This window comes from Urocitellus parryii, chromosome 4 (assembly GCF_045843805.1).
Source record: "Urocitellus parryii isolate mUroPar1 chromosome 4, mUroPar1.hap1, whole genome shotgun sequence".
Classification (NCBI taxonomy): Eukaryota; Metazoa; Chordata; class Mammalia; order Rodentia; family Sciuridae; genus Urocitellus; species Urocitellus parryii.
Window position 1 is genome coordinate 29,692,242 of NC_135534.1, and position 20,174 is coordinate 29,712,415.

The 20,174-nt window shown below is 47.6% G+C and overlaps 1 protein-coding gene across 2 annotated transcripts in view; it reads right to left on the reverse strand.

The window, feature by feature from the left end:
• Window positions 1-3,710: 3,710 nt before the first annotated feature.
• The window catches only part of Ldlrad3 (low density lipoprotein receptor class A domain containing 3), a 230,532-nt gene continuing 214,068 nt past the window's right edge, over window positions 3,711-20,174 (reverse strand). For both annotated transcript variants that reach the window (XM_026404577.2, XM_077797474.1), the window contains 2 exons: window positions 6,333-6,678; window positions 3,711-5,486 (listed from right to left, as the gene is read on the reverse strand). In XM_026404577.2, coding sequence (XP_026260362.1) covers window positions 5,246-5,486; window positions 6,333-6,678 — 587 coding nt within the window. In that variant the 3' untranslated portion in view covers window positions 3,711-5,245. The remainder of the gene's footprint in view (window positions 5,487-6,332; window positions 6,679-20,174) is intronic.

Consider the following 20,174-nt stretch of genomic DNA (forward strand, 5'->3'; position numbering starts at 1 on the left):
CTCCACATATTGATGTATTCTAATTCCTAGGTGTAGTAAAAGGCTTAACTATGGAAAACCTAGTTAACAATATACAGAGGTGTGTCTAAGTCTTGGATAGCTTGACCAAGGTGACAAATAGGAATGTATCTCTGGTTTGTCACCTTAAAAATACCATGGAGGTGGAGAGAACTCTTGGTGGGATCATTGCCCAATTTCAGCACCTTCAGGGGTTTGTAAGAGAGTCTTGGAGCCCACAAGTTATTTCAGATATTTTTAGGAAAGAATTCCACCCATGTGGCTTTATGCATGTTTGCGTGATGAATGATTTCATGTGAACCATCTCTTGAAAGCACATGTGACGTTGATCTAATATGCATGTAACTTGAGGCTGACCTTGCCTCCAAAGAAATCTCCTAAAATATTCAGTGCAACACTGACCCTGCTTCTTTCAAAACATTTAATGTCTGTCCATGTTGCCTGAAGCTTACAGGTGCATGCTGTTTTCTTGAATTTATTAAAAATTATGCCAACCAGTTGTGAGGCCTTTTCCTTGGTGAGGCCCTAGAGTAGATATTTTGATCCTTTACTACTGGGTCTTCCATATAGTAACTGCTCATTTTCCTACTCCACATAATTCAGGTGGGGCTATCAATTAAGGGACAGAGTCCAGCTCATTGTAGTGGTTACCTGACCAACGATGGTCAAGCATGAATCAGTTTGAAGGAGTTTCAGTAGATTCTGGAAGATAATGTCTTTTCTAAGATCATGAACCTGGATTCTCTGACACCTTCTTTTTCATGAAGCCAACTGCTACACAAAACAAGACTGAGAAACTGGTGAGGGACAAATTGATTCCTAATGGCAGCTTTCAGCCTTTGGATTTAGCTGTGCTCAAAACCAAGCATTCCAGACTCTTGGATTTAGTTGCATTAGAAAATTCACTGTGTGAAATTTAATGATTAATCTCATGAGTTGTTTTTTTTTTATTACTTATAAGTGGAAATTTTAATTAATGTCCCATGAACTATAGGATGGCAAGAGAGTGAGTATATTTTTCTCACTGACCTTTCTCTTGAGGGTCTCATTGCCTGTATATCTTTTCTTTACATATACACACATTATTCTTCCATTGCAACCACATGAATGGATCTCTTATTTGCTTTACCTTTTGAAGGCACTGCCTTCCCTGTGTGTTGCAAGCTAAATGAAGAAGATGAACAATACCTCCCAGCTCACTCATTCTCATGGATTTTCTCTAGGAGACTTTGTTTGAGTTTATGACCTTGAAAAAAGTCCCATTGGGAGTAGTTACTTCACTAGGATCTTAATGTTCAACCCAACCACTTAGGACCACATTAAGAAAGCTTCTATTCATTTCAATCCTGTATTTTCTTATTCATTGGAAAAGCGATAATAGGGTCATTTCCTATTCATTTCAAAGGGCCTTTGTCTGTCCCATTAACAGCACCCTTTCTGTACTATAGTGCCCTTAGCTTTACATTCATGAACCCAGTGTGGGCATGATCCTTTAGACCAAGGATTGACAAACTAAAGCCCATAAGTCAAATCCAGTCAGCTGCCTAGTTTTGTAAGTAGTTCTACTGGAACTCAGCCACATCTCTTCATTTATGTATTGTCTATGGGCTCATTTTTAGTTGCTACAGAGACTATATGGCCATAAGCCAAAAATGTTTTCTGCTAAGCTCTGTTCTAGATTAGAGCTTTTTGATTGTTTCCTCACTATGAGCTCCAACAACAAACGGGATTCAAAAAGTATCCTGAGGGATCAAGGAAGGAGCATCTTAACAATCCTTTGGGACATGCCACATGGAAGGGTCCACCCTAGGCCACTTGGGGCAGGGCAAGTGCATACTAGGGAACAACACAGCACATACTAGGGATACTCCTGACTGATAGCTCCATCTTCTTGAGAGAGCTGAGGAGTGAGACATAATCCAAATCTTGGTTCTGAAGGTCTTATCTTTGGATTCCACATGGATTTCAACTTTGGCCAAGGCTGGTAACTTTTCCTGCTCATGGAGGTAGTGATCCACTGGGCAACCTGACTTCCCATGCAATAGTCCCTGCTGTATAATTCTACACGTGGCTTCAAGACGAGACTTAAAAGTACAAAAAGATGTTTCCACTGATGGGGTCAATGTGAGCCATTTGTGGTTTGAAACTCACTACAGCACACTGGTGTTAGAGCTATACTGTGCCTCTGGATATGTAGTCAACATCTGTAATAAGTTATTACAGCCACTACCCCTCTCTCTCCTGAACAATGCTCTAGTCAAGCACCCTTCTTCCAAACTGACTTCTCGGAGCCCAGGATACTAACTGATGTCCTCAGCTTCGCCTCTGTCCCTCTGTCCCCCAATCATTCCAGCTGTGAAATCCCAAGAATCCATCCCATTTTGAAATCCCATCAATATATGCTTTCTTTCCCCCGTTTTATTATGGCATAAATTAATTGCAGAAGCTAAAACAAAAATGACAGTCCACTCTTTATATGGGGCAGAAAAGTGGGTGGAGAACCATTCAACCAATAGAAAGAATGAAACTGCACGTTTATTTGAAAGTATAAAATTTTTTTAAAAATCCAAAAAAAAAACCCAAATAAACCAAGCCTAATCAAAAAACAAAAAGCAATCAAACATAACCTTTCCAGTTTACATTAACTCTGAACATCACACATTATTTATTAACCACTTAGTTGCATTTTTTTTTTAAAAAAAACATCAATTATAAAGTAGAGGAAAATACAGTCAGGCAATAAGCTAGCAATCACAGTGAAACTATCTTAATACTAAAATAAAACACTGATCTCGTTTGAGAAAAGAAAGCAGAGATCATTTTCTGGTTGGTGTAGATTTTTTTGTATGTAAAAACAAAATCCTGGTTGGAATGAGTTAAAAAATATTGCTAGCCACTTATCTGACATCTTGACTGTGGTAGCGGGGGATCCAAAATCCTGCAGCTTTGGTGTCTTTTATATATGTGTGTGTGTGTGTGTGTGTGTGTGTGTGTGTGTGTGTACATATATATATATATTTTAAAAATCCATTAAAAATCAAATCTGTAATAAAAATGTCCCTGTGTTTGTTTTTAAAAACAGCATTTAATAGACTCCCCTTATCTCCTAAAACCATTTGTTTTTCCTAAGATGCCTAGAAGCAGAAAAGCGGGTGAGATTAACTCACCACACAATTAATTAAAATTAGAATACTTTCCTCTAAACATCTTCCAGAGCACCAGAAAGAAGCGGGGGCCCACCAAAGGGAAAGACAAAGCCATTCTGACTCACAGAAGACGGCATGTGTAGCCAGTCACACACTGTCTGCCATCCAAGTTATTTTTATTGGATTATTCAGGAAATAAGTACTATTTTAAAAATGAAAGACAAAGGCAACTAGTTTCCTTTACTTAAAAAAAAAATAAAACAAAAAACAACAAAACAAAACCCAGTGGCTAGCTTTCCTGTAATATACTTTGGATTTGGTTAAAAAAAGAAAAGTTGACAGAAAGGGTCACTGAAGGCCACTCCGTCCCCTCTTCCTGCTGGCTCTGTTTGAATTGGCGTCAGATAGGTCATTGATAGTTTCTTCTGCTGTGGAAAGAAGGCTTGAATAGGTGGTAGCTGCCCAGAGTGGTGCCACCTGGTTCCAGTTCTGTCCCTCCTTGGTGTGGTTTCTTGCCCAACAATGCCTACGTTTTTAACCCATGTCTCCCTCACAGGGTGGGGCCTGTGGCTGGCTAGGCATAGAGAAGAAGGAAAACTAGCACAAATATAGACTAGAACTGAAGGACACGTCTGTCTGCATCCTTCAAGGACTCCATAAATAATAACCTCAAAGCTCGACGACAACGTACAAATGCTTGGCACACTGGTCGGCCTGGGGTGACTTATCATTTTGCATTTTCTTTGGACCTTACTAAAGAAAAAACAAGACAAAAAAAGAGACAGCTTTCCTATACACATATAAATAGTCCCTTAACTAGAAGGGAAAAAAAACAAACACACTGTTTCAAATGCATTTCTAAGAGATTTTTAAAAATCCAAATGGAAAATCTTGACTCCAAACTGTCTATTTGCCCATGTGTCTCAGAGGAGAAATTCTATGGGGATGTTAGGAGGGACCCGACCCTGACCCTAACTTGGCGCTCTGGTCCTGGACATTGGGTAGGAGGGTGTGAGCCGCATAGGTTGCTGGGAGCTCTCAGGGGAGGTACTGAATATGGCTCTTGTTTCCTCAGATCCAAATGCACAGGTGAAATCTGGGGTAGAGAGGGAACTTGGGAGCCTGGGGTTGAAGTTGTATGGATGAGCAAGACAGGCAGGGTGTGGTCTACTGGGGAAAAGGGCCAGATCAGATTGTTGGCTAACTCCGGTTGAGTCCTCATCCTTTGGCTACAGCAGGTCAGCTGGAGGCGTGACCTGCTGAAGCCAGGGAGAGGACCATGGGGCCACACAGACCCAGGTTCTGATAGCATGTTGGTGCAGAGAACTTGGTCAAACTCATCAGATACTTCTCTGGGTAGAGGCTGATGATCCACACGCTGGAACATGCTCTCCAAACAAGGATTCTGGGGCACATTTCTAAAGCCAGAATCTACCCAGGGTCCTTCACAAAACCAAAATGACACTGCTGAGAGCCAAAGGGTGTCCTCATGTCAAAGTTTTCTTTGGCCACTGCCTCTGCTGAAGTGAGAGCAAAGCTAGGATGATGCCAGGCAGGTTTGATGTGCACTTGGACGCATTTTAGGGTGGCCCTCCAGTGATGGCCTCCTGGTAAGACCACCTAACCCAGATCCCCAAGTGGAGCTACGAGGGTGCAGCCCAGCAGAAAACCTGGTCCAGTGTCTTCTGCCCTTCTGGACATGCAACACGGCACAGAGACACTGCTTCTCAAAGATCATCGCATCCTGCTGCCCACAGATCTGCATCTGCTGCTCAGAGGGATTCCAACATTAACAGAATGACGTGGAACATGAGGCTATGACTGTGGGCCCCGTAGGAACAGTGACCTCACACAAAAGATGGCCATGCTTCATGTCAACTAAGAAGCCAGAAAAATGCCAGGTCTCCCTCCAAAGAATATCCCGCCATGTAGGGAAGGAGATGAATGGGGAGGCAGCTGACACGGCCAACTTCAACTTGAGACACCCTGAAAGGAGCTTCAGCAGCTTCTCATGGGCACAAGTTGCTAGAATGTAACACGTTGGAGCAGATGAGCCCATGTGGACTTTGGAACCGCTGGATTTATACTTGTTCAGTGCCCTCAGTGGGCACAGAGTCCCTGGGCTGAGCGGTACCCTCCGCAGGGCCAGGCTGCCCTGGGCTGTGGCTGGCAGTGTCTTCCACGCTGAGGAGGCTGCTGGCTGCCTGGGAACTGGCGCTGTCCGCGCTCCCAGACCGTGAGCGGTAAGGAGGCAGGTCGCCTTGGTTCAGGGACTCGGTGTCAGAGGAGTAGGGTGGTGGAGGAAGGTCATACCACGCAGGTCTGCAATGGAGAAAGCAGGTTGGGGCGGCAGGGACGGTGGGGAGTGGAGAGAAGAGAACAGATTAGTGCTGAGACAGAACAGGGGGCAAGGATCCCGTGCCAGCGTCAGTCCATTTCTGAGCTGATGCTTCAAGTGAGGAATGACCTTCCCGGCCACTGCAAGGGCAACTCAAGGACAAGGAAAACCAGTGGTTTGAAACCAGAGAAAGAAAACAGGTCAGTGTGCTTTGGCTGGTCCATATCCTCTGGGCAGGGCCAATACCACGTCCTCTGTGTGGACCCAGAAGGAGGGTGCCACGCTTAACCTGGGTTGTCTGGCAGAGCTGCTCTGCTCCTGGCGGAGGGCCCCATGGCCAAGGGGCTGAGCTGGCATCTCAGCTGAGCCTTTGATGGGCCTCAGAATTTGGGGTTCTCACTAGAGCTGTGGACTTGGGTAAGTGAGAGGACACTCTCTCAACACTTCCATCTCTATCTGTACCTTGCTTGAAATGAAATCATGTAACGGAAAACACATTGTCTTCTTAGCTCCTGTTACTGAAGGCTTGCTCCAGTCGGGCACCGTGCCGTGCACTTCCTGTCACCATCTTCGATGCCCACAAAGGAGGTGGGCATTACTTCTGTGCCCATTGTACTGGTGAGGAAACTGAGGCACGGGACAGGAAACGGCAGTGCTGGGATTGGAACCCAGGCACCCTGCCTTCAGGTTGAGCAGTGATGATACTATGGAGTGTGACTGGTGAATGTTGGTCTCTGCCACTGCCTACAGCCACCCAACTCAGGCTCTGGGAAAGGACCTGGGTGTGTGCACATAGGCCCCTCCCCCGGGTTCTGCGGCCCAGCACCCACCTTTGGTCCAGTAGGGCCTCCGAGTAGGAGGGCGGGGAGCCCACTTCCGAGGCGTTCTGCTCTGCCTGGCTGGCCACGTACTGGATGCCGTTGTTGACGTTGTAGGTGACGTTGCAGTGGTGGGGGTGGTCCAGGACCACCAGGCGGGACAGCAGCACCGGGTGCTGCAGCCGGTGCACGGGCAGCGTCATGAGGTTGTTCCTCTTTCGCTGGTGATGCAACACCAGAGCCAGCAGGGCCACCACCAGCACGAAGATGACGGAGCTGCCGATGATGGCGTAGGTGATGCTGGGGTAGTACACCAGCTGGTTCTCCGAGGTCACGAACACCTGTCCGCTGCCCGGCTCTGGGAGACAAGAGGAAAGGGTTCCAGGTTAGCTCACTGTTTGTCTTTTGAGGTCAGCCCCAGGACTCACATGCAAATGTTGACAGTGTCACCATTTACAAGGGCAGCGACAGTGAGCAGGTAACAGAAGGAGATACATCCACGCGTTGAGTAGTTATCCAGCCAACACCGTGGCCAGTGCTGACAGGCTACAGGGAAACCAGAGAACCGCTTCAAAAACACTGTTCCATAAAAGAAGCCAGACCCCAAAGACCACACGGGATTCTGTTTATATGAAATGCCCAGGACGGTGAACTTACAGAGGCAGGACGTACAGTGGATGCCTGGGGCTGGCGAGGCAACGGGGATGATCTGAAAATGGCCAAGAGGGATCTTGCAGGGGTGATGGGAATGTTTAAAACCAGATGATGACGACGGCCATACAGAACAGAGAAATTACTAAAAATCATTGAATCGTACACTTCATTTTGGCGAATTTTATGTTATTGTAAATCAGGCCTCAATAAAGTTGCTTAGGAAGCCAGCCCCAGGAAATGTAATGAACATCCAGGGGACAGGAGTGAGAGTTCTCATGGCAGGAACTGGGTTTTCACTGGAAACTGGTAACATAACTATAAGAGGAACACGAGGTGTATCTGGGCTCCTTGTCTGTAGAGTGTTTGTCTGATGCCAGGTCCCAGGTGGATCCTTCTAGACTGAGCACTAGTGGGCACAGGCTGACCATGGAATCTGGTGTCACACTTGGTCCCAGTCTCGGCCCCTCGGCTTACTCACTCTGTGCCTTTGGAAAAGCGCTACCTGCACAGGGCTGCAAAAGGGGGACAGGCACTCTCTGGGCTTCTGGAGTCTGGAATATGTCAACAAGGATCAAGCTCTTCCAACAAGGGCTCAGACCTCTCGACACTTAAGATGCTCAGGTAAGAGGCTTCCCAGAGGGTGGGACACACCTGGCCTCCACAGGAAGGTCCAGGCAGGCACAGGACACCCAAATATAGACCAGAAGTAGCAGCAGTGCTAAGAGCTTTATTCTGATCCTCAACACAAGCTGTGTGTCTATTTTATTCATTACTGCATCCCCTAGGTGTAGGATAATGCCTGGTATACAATAGGCACTCAATTAATGCATACAAATCAAGGGTAAAATCTGTTTATTTACACCCTTTAGTAAATTAGGTTCCCTTATTATTTCTATTTTTCAGATGAGCAAATTTGGCTCAGAGAGGTGAATTAACTCATCCCAGGTACCTTAGTAGTCTCAGATGAACCAGGGCTGGAACCCAGATATTTCTCTTTCAAAAAAACTGCATGCTGTGAAACACACTCTCTTTTCCCCATTCGTGATATAAAGTTTTCCTGTTTCCCCAAATAATTCTTTTTTTCTTTTTTCTTTTTTTTTTTTTGGTATCTGGAGATTGAACTCAGGGGTGCTTGACCACTGAGCCACATCACCAGCCCTATTTTGTATTTTATTTAGAGACAGGGTCTCACCGAGCTGCTTAGCACCTCGCTTTTGCTGAAGCTGGCTTTGAACTCATGATCCTCCTGCCTCAGCCTCCTGAGCTTCTAGGATTACACGCTTGCAGCGCCACACCCAGCCCTAAATAATTCTTCTCTGAGACAAATGAAGACCCCCTCCCCCAAACTTCCATTTCTCTGTTAATTTTCCTTTCCAGCCACATCAAAACATGGACCAAAAGCTTCCAAGATTCTCCAAGTTCCTGGCGGTGATCATTTCAATGTGCATTACAGATTTTAATTGTACAGGAAGACGTCAAGATAACTCTGGTGAAAAACAGGACCACTCTGCCACACAGTTAAGAGAAGGAGGTGTAATCCTCTGAAACGGAAATGAGGACAACTACTCCATTCACAATATCCCCCCAAAAAATAAAATACTTGGGAATCAACCTAACAAAAGAGGTGAAAGATTTATACAATGAAAATTACAGAACCCTAAAGAAAGACATAGAAGAAGACCTTAGAAGATGGAAAAACATACCCTGCTCATGGATAGGCAGAACTAACATCATCAAAATGGCGATATTACCAAAAGTTCTCTATAAGTTCAATGCAATGCCAATCAAAATCCCAACAGCATATCTTGTAGAAATAGATAAAAGAATCATGAAATTCATATGGAATAATAAAAGACCCAGAATAGCAAAAACAATACTAAGCAGGAAGTGTGAATCAGGCGGTATAGCGATACCAGACTTCAAACTATACTACAGAGCAATAGTAACAAAAACAGCATGGTACTGGTACCAAAACAGGCGGGTGGACCAATGGTACAGAATAGAGGACACAGTAACCAATCCACAAAACTACAACTATCTTATTTTTGATAAAGGGGCTAAAAGCATGCAATGGAGGAAGGATAGCATCTTCAACAAATGGTGCTGGGAAAACTGGAAACCCATTTGCACCAAAATGAAGCTGAATCCCTATCTCTCGCCGTGCACAAAAGTTAACTCAAAATGGATCAAGGAGCTTGATATTAAATCAGACACGGCATCTGATAGAAGAAAAAGTTGGTTATGATCTACACGCTGTGGGATCGGGCTCCAAATTCCTCAATAGGACACCCATAGCGCTAGAGTTAACAAATAGAATCAACAAATGGGACTTACTCAAACTAAAAAGTTTTTTCTCAGCAAAAGAAACAATAAGAGAGATAAATAGGGAGCCTACATCCTGGGAACAAATCTTTACTCCACACACTTCAGATAGAGCCCTAATAACCAGAATATACAAAGAACTCAAAAAATTAGACAATAAGATAACAAATAACCCAATCAATAAATGGGCCAAGGACCTGAACAGACACTTCTCAGAGGAGGACATACAATCAATCAACAAGTAATGAAAAAATGCTCACCATCGCTAGCAGTCAGAGAAATGCAAATCAAAACTACCCTAAGATACCATCTCACTCCAGTAAGACTGGCAGCCATTAGGAAGTCAAACAACAATAAGTGCTGGAGAGGATGCGGGGAAAAGGGCACTCTTGTTCATTGCTGGTGGGACTGCAAATTGGTGCAGCCAATTTGGAAAGCAGTATGGAGATTTCTCGGAAAGCTGGGAATGGAACCACCATTTGACCCAGCTATTCCCCTTCTCGGTCTATTCCCTAAAGCCCTAACAAGAGCATGCTACAGGGACACTGCTACATCGATGTTCATAGCAGCTCAATTCACGATAGCAAGACTGTGGAACCAGCCTAGATGCCCTTCAATAGATGAATGGATAAAAAAAATGTGGCATTTATACACTATGGAGTATTACTCTGCATTAAAAAATGACAAAATTATAGAATTTGGAGGGAAATGGATGGCATTAGAGCAGATTATGCTAAGTGAAGCTAGTCAATCTTTAAAAAACAAATACCAAATGACTCCTTTGATATAAGGGGTGTAAACAAGGACAGGGTAGGGACGAAGAGCTTGAGAAGAATATTTACAGTAAACAGGGATGAGAGGTGGGAGGGAAAGGGAGTGAGAAGGGAAATTGCATGGAAATGGAAGGCGATCCTCAGGGTTATACAAAATGTCATATAAGAGGTAAGGAGGGGTAAGTCAAGAGAATACAAATGGAAGAAATGATTTACAGTAGAAGGGGTAGAGAGAGAAAAGGGGAGGGGAGGGGAGGGGAGGGGAGGGGGGATAGTAGACAATAGGACAGACAGCAGAATACATCAGACACTAGAAAGGCAATATGTCAATCAATGGAAGGGTAACTGATGTGATACAGCAATTTGTATACGGGGTAAAAGCGGGAGTTCATAATCCACTTGAATCAAACCGTGTAATATGATGTATTAAGAACTATGTAATGTTATGAACGACCAATAAAAAAAAAAAAAGAATAAAAAGCCACTGATAAAAAAAAAAAAAAAAGAGAAGGAGGTGATTTGGGATTTTTCTGGAGACAATTAACTGTCACTCTTTTCTTACCTTAATTAAAAACTGGATGGGGACTCGTGTGTGTGTGTGTGTGTGTGTGTGTGTGTGTGTGTGTGTGTTTCAGAATTCAGGCTTCAAATATTGCTATTTTGTTACCTCCCAGACAGAGCTACAAAGTCGCAGAGACTTGAGGTGCTATCCTAGAGTCATCAAGGACTGGCTGCTTGGGCTCAAGCAAGTTATGTAACTCTCCTAAGCCTCAGTGCCTCATTTTTACAGAGATGGCAGGCAGTACCACGTAAGAACGGCACACATCTCCCTGGATTATGGGGGTTGCGATACATAAGGGCTGAGCACAGTGCCTGACAAGGGTTTGCACTCAGTCATGCTAGTTCTTTTAAAAAGTGATCATTAAAAAATTATGACAATGATAAAATATATATATAGCACCCAAACGCTTTCTAAATGTGTGGCTTAGGGGCATGAAGCACATCACAGTGCTGTGCCGCCATCTCCAACTATCCATCTTCAGAATTTTCCCTCAGCTCGAACTAGCTAGTCCCAGTTCTCAGGGTTCACAGTCTCAGGTTATTCTTTTCAACTTTTCCGGACCAGTGGCAGAAAAGGGAAAGCACCCCCTTTGGCAGGGAGCGTGGGGTAGATTTTCACACGGAAAACAAAGGGCCCAGAGAGGTTTAAATGCTGACTTCTGTGTAACCATTTGCAGTATTTAGTATACAAGTGGGTTGTGATGGGGTGGTGGTGCACACCTGTAATTCCTGTGACTCGGGAGGCTGACGCAGGAGGATGGCAAGTTTGAGGTCAATCTCATTAACTTAGTGAGACCGTGTCTTAAGGTACAAAATAAAACAGGGTGTGGATATGGCTCAGTGGTAGAGAACCCCTGGGTTTGATCCTCTGTACTGAAGAGGAAAAAAAATAAGAAGAAATGGGGAGCCCTTTTAAATGAATAAAAAGTAAATGCTTTTGGATCATAACAATCTCACTGTCTCCAGACGGGCCCGCTTTGGCAGGCAAGAGGCTGTGAACACATTGGCTGGAGAAATTATGATGTTGTATAACTCAGTGGTGCCTGGTCTCGTTTTTGCTCTATGTGTAGAATGTCATCTCGTATTAATTCATTAACTAGACCCACTTTTCTTAAGAGCTTAATGAGCCTGCTGGCCAAATTACTAATATCCGAGTTGCCTGGGTCCTACGTTCCAAGTGCGTAATCCCCGGATAATGAAGTTTCCATTTTTTCTGGCTGTCCCCCAAGCTAATGCCCTCGTGCCCCCCTGCCACACATCCTGGATCCCCACCCTGTGCCTGCAACTCTACCGCATCCATTCCAGGCAATCTGCTACCACCCCGAAGCCACGGCTTTCTCTAAACGGCTGTCGCCGGCAGCTCCTGGTGGCGTGGGCTGTGTTTGCACGGCCCCTGGGTGCTCTTCACCTCAAGTTGTCACACGTTTGTGCAGTTATCATGCCAGTCTTCTAGCAGATGGCAGTGGAGCGTCCTGAGGAGCAATGCGTCTCGCTAATGCACTCAGAGGTGCAGTCTGGATGGGCAGAGGCGCCAGGGCAGCTGGTACTTGTGACTCGGTGTTCCCTTCCTTCTGCGGCATTCCTTCCTCCAGATGCAAACTCAAGTTTCCTGGAGGACACTATTTTTTTTTTTTTTTTTTTTTTTGCCCATCAGATTGGCAAAGGCCCAGTGTGAGCTCACGTTTTGTTGGCCAGGTCTTGGGAAAACAGGTATCTCGGTGCCTGGTATATATGCAAACGGGTGTGGGGTGATTGATAGAAAGTGGGGCAGGCAGAGAGGGACTAAGAGGGTGGAAACTATGGTGGTGAGAGGTGGGACTTTGGGAGGTGAGCACTAGACAGGGTCATCAGGGTGCAGCTCCCGTGCATGAGTCCTGGTGGTTTAATAAGAAGTGGGAGAGAACAGAAGAGACAGACTCCATGCTCCCTGTCTCATGCCACATGGTGTCCTCTACCCCCCCGGGATTCTGCCAGCAAGAAGGCCCTCCCCAGATGCAGAAGAATATGTAGCATAGTTCTGGAAGGATGCACAGACACGATGATGCTGGTAGCTTCTAGAGAGGGGAACAGAGGCTGGTAGAATGCGGCAAGAGGCTCTTCCTTGGCTACTCTGCACCTTTGTACTGTATTATCCACCAGAAAAACAAACACAGCCTCTCTTCCTTCAGCTCAGCCTGGGTCAGCGTCACTGTGTCCCTCCCATCTCTCCTATAGCTGCAAGGCTTCCTGGGGCTCCTGCCTCCAGGCCCATGGTCACAGCAGGTGGGGTGCATGGTCATAGGGGGACGCCTTGTTGAGGGGAAACTCCTGGAGGATGGCCCCCGCCTGCAGCCTGACCTCTTGAGTTGAGAATTCCTGTTTGGGAATATCTGCTGCAAAAATGAGCAGCTACGCCTTCGGGGCCCTTCCTTGCCTCAACATTCTTTCCAGCTCCGCTGGAGTCGGTCTCCTCCTCTCCATCCCAGCCATGGGAACCACTAGTCTGTCTCCAGTGTCTGGATCTGGATCTCCTTTCCCAGAAAGCCACAGGTAGAATCGAGCAGATGGGGCCTTTCACATCTGGCTCCTTCCTCAGCTCACTGCCTGAGATCCACCCAGGCTTCCCTGAGCGGCATTCAGTGGCAGAAGCACCACAGTCTGTTTGGCGATTCCCCAGCGGAGGGTCTGGGGACATGCCTGCTCCCAGTTTTGGAAATGCAGGTCTTTGTAAGGACACCCATTTTCACATTTCTTGGGCCCAGCAAGGACAGATAACTGGTTCGCTGGGAAGCAGAGGTGTGACTTGACAAGTACCGACCCACTGTTCTGCGCAGCTGCAGTGGTGTTCTGAACACCCCCCACCCTGCCCCGCAGCATCTGCGTGTGAGATCCCATGGCCCTGCATCCCCATCAGCACTTGGCATCGCCGTCCTCTGCATTTCGGCCACTCCTGTGGGTGCCCAGCGTGTCTGGGTGCCTCGCTGAGGCTTCACTTGGCATTTCCTCAGGACTCACGGGGTTGAGCACCCGCTCACACGCTCTCTGCTACTTCACGTGGTCTCTGACAAAGAGTGGCCTACTTTTAAATTGGATTGCTTGATTTATCAGTGGGTTGTAAGAGTGCTTCCCGTGCTCCGGACGCAAGCCCTTCATCACAAACATATTTTGCAAAGAGCCTCCCAGCCTATGTCTGGACGTCTCATTTGCTTTAGTGTCTTTTTTCAAGAGAAGTTTTTTTTCTTTCTTTTTTCAATTTTATGAAGTCCATTGCATCAATTCTTTCTTAATGGTCTGTGTCATTTATATACTCTTCAAGGAATCTTCTCTAAATCTCTGTCTTGAAGGAGTTTTAAAGCTTTAGCTCCTCCATTTACAACTAGGATCCACTGCAAGTTAATTTCTGTTTATGGTACAAGCAAAAGGTCAAGGTTCTTTTCATCTCTCCATTTAGATATCCAATTTTTTTTTAAAGCACCATTTGTTGAAAAGCCTGTTCTTTTCTATGGAATTACCTTGACACCATTCTTGCAAATCAATGAACCATTTAAGTCTGGAGCAATATCTGACTCTCCTGCTGGAGTAAGCTAGACACCTATCTTTATTTATTTATTGGTCTGGAGATTGAAGCTAGGGGCATGCAACCCCTGAGCCACATCCCCAGCTTTTTAAAATATTTTATTTAGAGACAGGGTCTTGTTGAGTTGCTTAGGGCCTCACTAAGTTGCTGAGGCTGACTTTGAACTTGCAATCCTCCTGCCTCAGCCTCTGGAGCTGCTGGAATTATAGGCGTGCACCACTGCACTTAGCTAGATACCTATCTTTATACCAATATCTGTGTTGGTAACTGATAGTTGAGCCTCAAAATCAGGTACTGTGAGTCCCATGTGCCTTTTTTATCCTTTCAAATTAAAATTTATTTTTTACTATAAAGATCCATGCTAATTATTAAAATTAAAGTCATACAGAATTGTTCAAGGCAGACAAGATGCTTCTTCCCCTTCCCGTCCCTACTACAATTCCACTAGATAAAAACAGTTCAGAGTTTTGTGTGAACCATGATTTCCCAAGGCTTCTATGAAGGGCCAGAGAGTAAATATTTCATGCTCTGTGGGTTGATACACTTTCAGTCACATGACTCACACTGTCCTGGAGATAAAGGCAGCCAAGGACAAGATGTCTATGAATGAGTGTGCCACTCCCAGCCAAAGCTTACCAAAACCACAGGGGTAGGCGGGGCTTGGTGCCCTGGCTGTCATGTGCAGACCCACACAGCACAGAGGCTCAGAATCCTTCTCCGTGCATGCACATGACATGTTCCTCTTCATGCTATACAGATAACCTGTACCGAATACCTCTCCCCACCTGCCCTTTCATTGAAGAGTAGCTGTAGGCATCCTACCACGTGGATGTACACACTGTACTCCACCCCCTTCGCTAAAATACCTTTGGGCTGCTTCCTTTTTTGCCATCAACCAACAATGCTGCAACACTCAGGCAGACCAGCCCAGTCTGTATGAGCCACGAGGTTCTGGGCCCGCCACCCACTGTCAGTGCCTGCTGTGGTCTGAATGTGTACCCCAGGTTCACACATTGGAAGCTTTGTCTTGCCAATGCAACAAAGCTCCGGGACCTCTCAGAGGTGACAAGATCATGGGCAATCAAAGGATCAATGCCAAGGTCTCTTTCTCTCTCCTGCAGGAGGTCTTCCACCATACTGTGATGCAGCAGGAAGGCCCTCACCAGAGACGGCCGGTGGATCTTGGCCTTCCCAGTCTCTAATCTCTGTGCTTTATAAACTACCCCATCTGTGGCATTCTGTCACAGCAACACAACAGGGTATAATGTGGTGTCTGACACAGATGCTGAATGCACAAGTGGTCTTTGGTCACCAGCACAATGACTTCTCAAGGTGGATTACTAGACCGTCCGGGTTTGACACTGAACCCTCTCCTTTTCTTTGTCTACATGGAGCCGCCCAGTGTGGTCAGTTCTGTGGGGCAGTGTCTCCCCACACTGTGCTACTTGTCTTTATTCTCATGGCTACATCGGGCTGGGAAGGGAGGCCTCCTTGTAGGTCTTAGTCTTTAATCTCTTTGAGCCCAGGCTTTCTGAGCATCCCACCTGTTTGAAGAGCACCCACTGCTGCTGCTACGTGATTCCTGTAAAATTCTCCAGGCCAAGGTCTCTCGGTCTCTCCAAGGCTCACGTGGCCCCCTTGGCCAGGCATTCAGACCACGGCTCTCCCTCTACCCCTGGTTTCCCAACACGACCCTCAGAAGGTATGGGGAAAAGAGGAGTTAGAATCAGGATACCATTTGCCTTGTGACAAATCCCCCATTCCTGATTCTCACTAGAACGACAAAATAAACAGTAACAACCTCCATCATGGCCACTCATATTACCTTTGAACTAAAAAATGAAGGAATAATGATGATGATGATGATGATGATGATGATGATGATGATAGGATTATCTTAGCAGCTCTTACCCTATTCTGGTTAATATCCTGTGTGTGCTTTACACATATTAACTCTTTTCTATTTACATAATCCATAGGGAGATGAATGGAGTTCCCCCACGTTCCAGAACCTCGGAACGTGGTCTCAAGGTACCATGAAGGTACAGGTCTTGGGGCGAACCAGAGAGGGCCCTGAATCTGATGATGAGTGTCCTTGTGAGGGACATAAAAGGAGAAAATAGAGATGGACGGGGAGCAGCCAGGTGAGGTCGGAGGCAGAGATGGGGTCCTGCAGCCCCCAGCCCAGGACTGCTGGTGGCCTCCTGAAGCTGCAGGCAGGCACAGAACAGGCTCTCTCAGAACCTCCAGGGAACAGCCACCGGTATCTCAGACTTGCAGCCCCCAGAACCACGAGAGCAGGTTTCTGCCACACCAAGTCCCCAAGCCGTGGTGACTCACACGGTTCCTCCCAGGAGGGCCCAGGCCTGCCTGGCAGTGTCCACTGAGGTGAGACGCTGGGCGCCCTGGGAGGTGGAGTAAGGGCCCGTCCTCCACCTGCCCAAGGAATCACTGACAGCGACTGCTACCGCCAGGTCGCAGAGGAGCCGGGGGGACCCACACCGTCTGCTTCCAGAATCTGTGCTCTGAACCCGTCTATGTCACCACTAAGAGAAATTCTTGGCGGCAAAGGCTCCTTTGTGGGGTTCCTGTGAGGGCCACCAGCTGCCTTGTGAATACAGGAAGTACTCTGCAAGGACTTTTTTGAAATCTATAAACTAACTTTGAAACACAGCAACGTGGTAATTCACAGCCTCCTCACTTACAGAGAGTCAAAACGACAGGAAGAAAAGCTTTTTTTTTTTTTTTTTTTTTTTTTTTTTTTTAAGAGAGAGTGAGAGAGGAGAGAGAGAGAGAGAGAGAGAGAGAGAGATAATTTTTAATATTTATTTTTTAGTTCTCGGCGGACACAACATCTTTGTTTGTATGTGGTGCTGAGGATCGAACCCGGGCCGCACGCATGCCAGGCGAGCGCGCTACCGCTTGAGCCACATCCCCAGCCCAAGAAAAGCTTTGAGAAGGAGCTTTCCCTGCTCCTGAAGCTCCAGAGCACACCCACCTGCTGCTCCGACCCTCCTTTGCAATGCACCATTTCATTCTACCCTCACAACCACGCCGGGAACTGTGGTTGCATTTTATTTTCCTGAGTTTACAGATGGGGAAAATGAAGCTCAGAGAGATGAAGTAACTTACTGAAGGTCACAGAGCACACAAGTGGTACCAAGAGCACTGGAATAAGGTACAGGCTCTCTCAGAACCTCCAGGAAACAACCACCAGTATCTCACACTTGTAGCCTCCGGAACCCCGAGAGAGTCTAAAATCAGAGACTGTCATACTGTGCTGGGCAGCTCGTTCTGTTTCCCCTCTCCCTTCCCCATTTCTTCTGTCCACCTGTCACCCCATCTTACTGCTCTTGCAATGGGGCCCCTCTTCTAAAACACTCCAGCAGATCATTTTAAAAACTAATAATAACAGAAGAGAGACAGGTACAAGAAGGGAGCTGGGGGAGGGAGAAGGGGGAGGTCCTGGGGAACGAGATTGACCAAATTATGCCATGTGCGTGTCTGAATGTGTCACCGTGAATTCCACTGTTAGGCATAATTACAACCTATGAATGAAAACTGGAAAGCAGTAAAGATAAAAACTCACATTTTTAAACAGAGGAAGGAAACAGTACTAATTAAATAATTTTAGCACCTGTGTGTGGGGGAAGAGCTCCAGTAAAGCCTCAACCATTTAACCTCTCTGAACTGCTTTCTCTGGGATGGCGAGGGGCATTACGTAGGGGTACTATGGTCAGACAGGAGTGAAAAAAATTCAGACAAATTAATCATTTTAATCTTGGCCCCTTGTCTCCTGGGCTGCAACTGAGATGTACCTCCCAGGTCGCCCCAGTTAAAGTTCACCGTGACTGTCACTGACAGAAGCCTGCAGCTCCCTAGTGGGACGTGGGAGCTGCTGTGGGGAGTGCTGCCTGCCACCCATGTGTCCAGGCTTGACAGGAGGCGGGTAGCAGGAGCTGATCCTGAGGCCACTCACGGGGAGCCCAAGGTGGCCCTGGTTGTGTTCTCGGATCCCGGAGCCCTTGCGGCCCCAGGAATAATAATTGGTGCCACTGCCGCTGGGAAACCTCATTACCTGCTGAAATGCTGAGCAAGCGCACGTGCGGTTTCTGTGCGCAGAAAACTTTCTGAATAATTTAGGGGACGGGCTGATAACACAAGCACTGCAGCCCGGGCTCCCGAGGGGGACCTTTATTGACAATGAACAAATTCAAGGCTTTGTGAGATTTCAGATCTGACCACAAGGACTCAGGGCCCCATGGTGTTGAGGGCAAGGACGTTCATCTGGCTCTGGTCCCAGGGCCAGCAGGACCCAATGCCCAGGTATACCTGATGACAATCAGGACCTGCACACGGGTCCCAGGGCCCATACCTCCTGTTGGGGCTCCCCAGCCACTGCTACCTCTGCCCACCCCCCTTGGGCTCTCTGCAGTCTTTCCACACGGCTGCAGGGCGCTCCTTCTGCACCATAAATTCATTTGCTCAAGTCGCTCCTCTGCTCAAAACCCTGCAGCGGCTTCCCATGAGCTGGGCATCAAGCCAAAGTCCGCCCTTGTCCTCTAGGTCCCAGCTTGTCTTGTACCTGGTGCCACTCTGGCCTCCACTCCTGCCTCCTGCCACTGAGCACCCTCTGACCTCCACAAACCGGGGCCTGTCCCGGGCTTCTGCCCCCCTGCGCCCTCTGTAAGCATAGCCGCCTGCATCGCTCACACCCTGCTCTGTGGTGGCTGCTCACCCCCCTGGCCCACCCCTCTCCACCCTTCCCGAGCCCTCCAGCTCCTGTCACCCACGCTGCATTTGTCCTGCACTGTCTCTCTTTCCTAAGGGGTTGCACCTCCACGTGGGCAGCGCTGGATTCTGCCGCTCATCGCTGCCTCCCGATGCCTTAACAGAAATAGCCTGCTGGCGGACACAGGCAGAGGGTCTCTAACCCTGCACCCCGGTGACATCTGGCACTTGTGTCTTTCACATGAGACTAAGCCCCCGCCATGTGAGGGGCCTCATGCTGGCAAACGGTTTTGTTTAGGCTCAAGGTGAGAAACACACAGTCTCAGAGAGTGAGGTCCCTGCCTCAGGTCCTAAGGCCAGAAGGTGACAGAGCCACAGCTGGAACCCAGGTCAGTCTGACCAACAGCCAGAAATGACACATGGTGTGAGGACAGTCTGTCCTGGAGCTAGGTTTCAGGGATGGAGAACTGCCGTGGCTGACGTATCCACACTGGGACTGATGGGCAGGAGCTGAGGAAGGATCACAGAGACATGTTTGTGTACCAAAACACAGTTCACTTTCCAGAATATTCCCTCTCACACACTGGCTGGTAGCAATGAAACCCTTTCCTGGAATCACCCAGACATCCACCACAGGGACAGGAGCAGCCTCTCCTCCCAAAGTGGCCAAGAGGGAGGAGCCTGGACCTGGCTCCACCCCTCCCCTCCCCTTCCAGAACTTTCTGGCCCCCAACCATGGAACCCAGCCCCTCATCATGGTGCCCAAGCTCCTCACGCTGGGCTCCTCCCTCCTCCTCTCCTCTCTCAGTGCTTCTTCTCTAGAGCTCTCTGTGCTGGCCATGCCAGCCCGTAAGACACAGAGCTCCCTGGACAGGCACCTACTTGCCCACCTCGTGCCTGACACCCGCAGGTGTGGGTCCCTCAGCCTCCTGGTTTATAAGAAGAGACAAAAGATTTCATAAAGTGGGAAGCTGTTTCCAGCCCAGGCCTGAAGGGTTTAGGATGTAGCTTCTGGACTCTTCTGGGACCCCAGAGACCTGACAGGTCTTGGGCCTCCACTGGAGGAAGGCAGCCGCCACCAGGTGCAAATATCCTGGCCTTTGTCCCTTCCCACCTCCAGCCTCCTGCTGGTGTTCACTGCTGGCCAAACCCATCGGTGGCCAGTCTCTGTGGCCCAGGGGAGGGGCACGTGGAGTCCAGGAGCAGAGAGAGTCACTGACAACAGCACCATAGGCTCCCTAATCCTCTGTGGGACCC